The sequence below is a fragment of the Rhagoletis zephyria genome, unplaced genomic scaffold, assembly GCF_001687245.7.
Source record: "Rhagoletis zephyria isolate East Lansing unplaced genomic scaffold, Rhagoletis_zephyria_1.1 Rzeph_scaffold_03478, whole genome shotgun sequence".
NCBI classification, from domain to species: domain Eukaryota; kingdom Metazoa; phylum Arthropoda; class Insecta; order Diptera; family Tephritidae; genus Rhagoletis; species Rhagoletis zephyria.
In genome coordinates this window covers 43,299-45,697 of record NW_016160561.1, presented here as the reverse complement: position 1 = coordinate 45,697, position 2,399 = coordinate 43,299, and the positions used below count along the sequence as shown (strand labels likewise).

At 36.6% G+C, this 2,399-nt stretch overlaps 1 protein-coding gene across 1 annotated transcript; it reads right to left on the bottom strand.

Annotated features, from left to right (window-relative positions):
- Positions 1-646: 646 nt before the first annotated feature.
- On the bottom strand, positions 647-2,147 carry LOC108369058 (putative nuclease HARBI1). Its single transcript, XM_017624033.1, has 3 exons — positions 1,415-2,147; positions 1,210-1,313; positions 647-1,138 (listed from the first exon to the last, which is right to left on the bottom strand). The coding sequence occupies exons 1-3, from the start codon at positions 1,437-1,439 to the stop codon at positions 1,034-1,036; spliced, it is 234 nt and encodes a 77-aa protein (XP_017479522.1). The 5' UTR covers positions 1,440-2,147; the 3' UTR covers positions 647-1,033.
- Between the last annotated feature and the right edge of the window lie 252 nt (positions 2,148-2,399).

Here is a 2,399-nt window from a genome sequence, read left to right as displayed (position 1 = left end):
TGTAACTGGTGTAGGTTTTGAATCCTTAAACTGCTCCTGTGGTTAACCTCACTGAATTTCGAATGAGCTCTGTGGAGTTGTATTCTCGGGGATTAGCCGGTCCTGATTGGCAAACAACTTGTTGGTGCTGGTGAGATAAACTTTTTCAGTCTCGGCGACAAAGGACCATATTCATCGGCGCAACGCTTGGAGCAAGATTTGGTTGCACGTTCGCACCAATGATTAATTTAATGAAAAGAAAATAGAAAGAACTCGGCATTAGTATAACTAATAATAAGAGTGTTTATTCACTTAGAATTTTGTGTATACATAGATATATGTACATATATTGGAATTATAGATTACCTTTTGAATACAAATTTCTGGAGCTTGGTGGCTGGATGTCTTCCTTCTCGGATAGTCGCTAAACGAGTAAGTAAACCGTTTTTGGTTTTATTTACGGTTGCCGGTCGAACTGTTTATTTAACGAAAGTTATGGTTGCATATTTTCTTAACATAGTAGTTAACAGATCGACGGCAACCATAAGATCGTAAGTATGTTACACACTAATTAACATTAATTATTAATGTTAAGAAAATATGCAACCGTAAATAAAACCAAAAACGGTTTACTTACTCGTTTAGCGACTATCCGAGAAGGAAGACATCCAGCCACCAAGCTCCAGAAATTAGGGTGTGTCGGAAAGTTCAAGCAAATTTAGGCCGGTGGCCTAAACAGTCTGCATTCGCGCTTCTATACGGTGTTAACAACCAGGGGTCGAATCGTCACAGTCGTGAACGAGCAACTCGTTATCTAAAAATTTGAATTTCGGATTATGACAGTCGTGAACGAGCAACATTTATCGAAATTTATCGAAATTCGGTATGATGACAGACGTGAACGAGTAACTGGACGTACTCGTTCCTTCTTAGTGTCATTCGATCAGCAACTATCAATCGTGAGCGCGCTAAATTTAAGCGAATTTTTAAAATGTAAGCAATTTTCAAGGCAATGTAAATTTATTAACAATTTTAACATTTATTTTAATAAAGACTAACTACAACAAGATGAATTCAACACAAAAGAATTTAATGGCCAATGCGCTGCTCCTCCATGTTGGCAATTGATTGCTACAATTTTGTATGTGTGGTCAAAAATCTTTGGAAGTATGCATACAAATAAATGTGTATTAGTTAACAAATATTTAATATTTTGTATGAAAAACTTACTATCATAGCGTTAAGACTATGGGAGCCCTTTTTATTGAAGTACATATGTTCATTTTGGGTTGGCTTCTGCAAACCTATGTGAGTCCCATCTATACATCCGATAACTAAAATGATACAAAAAAGGTTGATGTACATAAATTCAATATATGTACATATCTACATACATAAAAGTGTTTATATTTATGTGCATTGGTTTTTTATTTACCTCCGGGTATTCTGTAGTTCTCCATAAACCACTCCTTACATTTTTGCGAGTTGTCCACATCAAATTTTATAAATTCAGGGCATAGCTAATTCTTCATTTGCAAAGGAACATGGGAAGTTAATTTGGACACTGTACTCTGGCACATTCCAATTATGTAGTCACTTCCAACCGTGTGTTGGTAGCTGCCACTACCAAGAAGAGAAAGACTAGCAGCTAATTGCAGGACTGGTGGAACGGCTTTGGTGTCATGGCTCGAAAAATCAATTTTTTGCGGACATGTTGGAATGCTTCCTTGTTAAGCCGAAATTGCTTGATGAATCAGCAAAATTAGAAATTTAGATGACTGTCACATTTACTACATTTATAGTACTTACGCATTATTTGATAAAGCCAGCGGATCGCTTTTGTCCCGCAACTGTTTGCGCACAATTTTTTCATCCGTTTCGCTGTCGCTTGAGCTAAGATAAAACTAAAAACTGGGATCCATCTTGTTTTGCAGTTTATTTTTTATTTTTGGTTCACTTATTTTGGCATTTCAACGTCTATTGTTACTGCCAAATAGGAAGAAGAAGACAAAAATAATCGATAAACAAACATTCAATTACGATTCGTCAGCTTTCGAATGTAATCATCCGATAATGTGCATTCGAAGATCGAATGACGAAATTTTCGATCGTACGATTGTCGTCTCGTTCACGACTGTGACGATTCGACCCCATGCTTCTAAGGGATATCCCGAGTCTCCTTTCAAAGAAATATAAAAGAAACAATCACAAAATTAATACTATATAAAAAAGAGAAGTAAAATTAGCCAACCTATTAGGTGTGTGGCTCTATCGCCGCCTTCAAAACGTCTCTCATGGGACACATTCCACACATGTGAATCGTGGCATGCGCCTCCAAAACGAGCATAAACTGCCCTTTCAATCATTCTGTGATCACATATCTGTAATAGTTCAATCATATGGTCATATATACATATTTG

What these genes read in the sequence shown, in the direction of transcription:
- LOC108369058 (XM_017624033.1), bottom strand. Translation starts at nt 1,439, where the DNA reads ATGGAGAACTACAGAATACCCGGAG. An exon ending in GAACTACAGAATACCCGGAG is followed by an intron (nt 1,314 to 1,414) that starts GTAAATAAAAAA and finishes GTATCATTTTAG; the next exon opens with TTATCGGATGTATAGATGGG. An exon ending in ATAGTCTTAACGCTATGATA is followed by an intron (nt 1,139 to 1,209) that starts GTAAGTTTTTCA and finishes ATACTTCCAAAG; the next exon opens with ATTTTTGACCACACATACAA.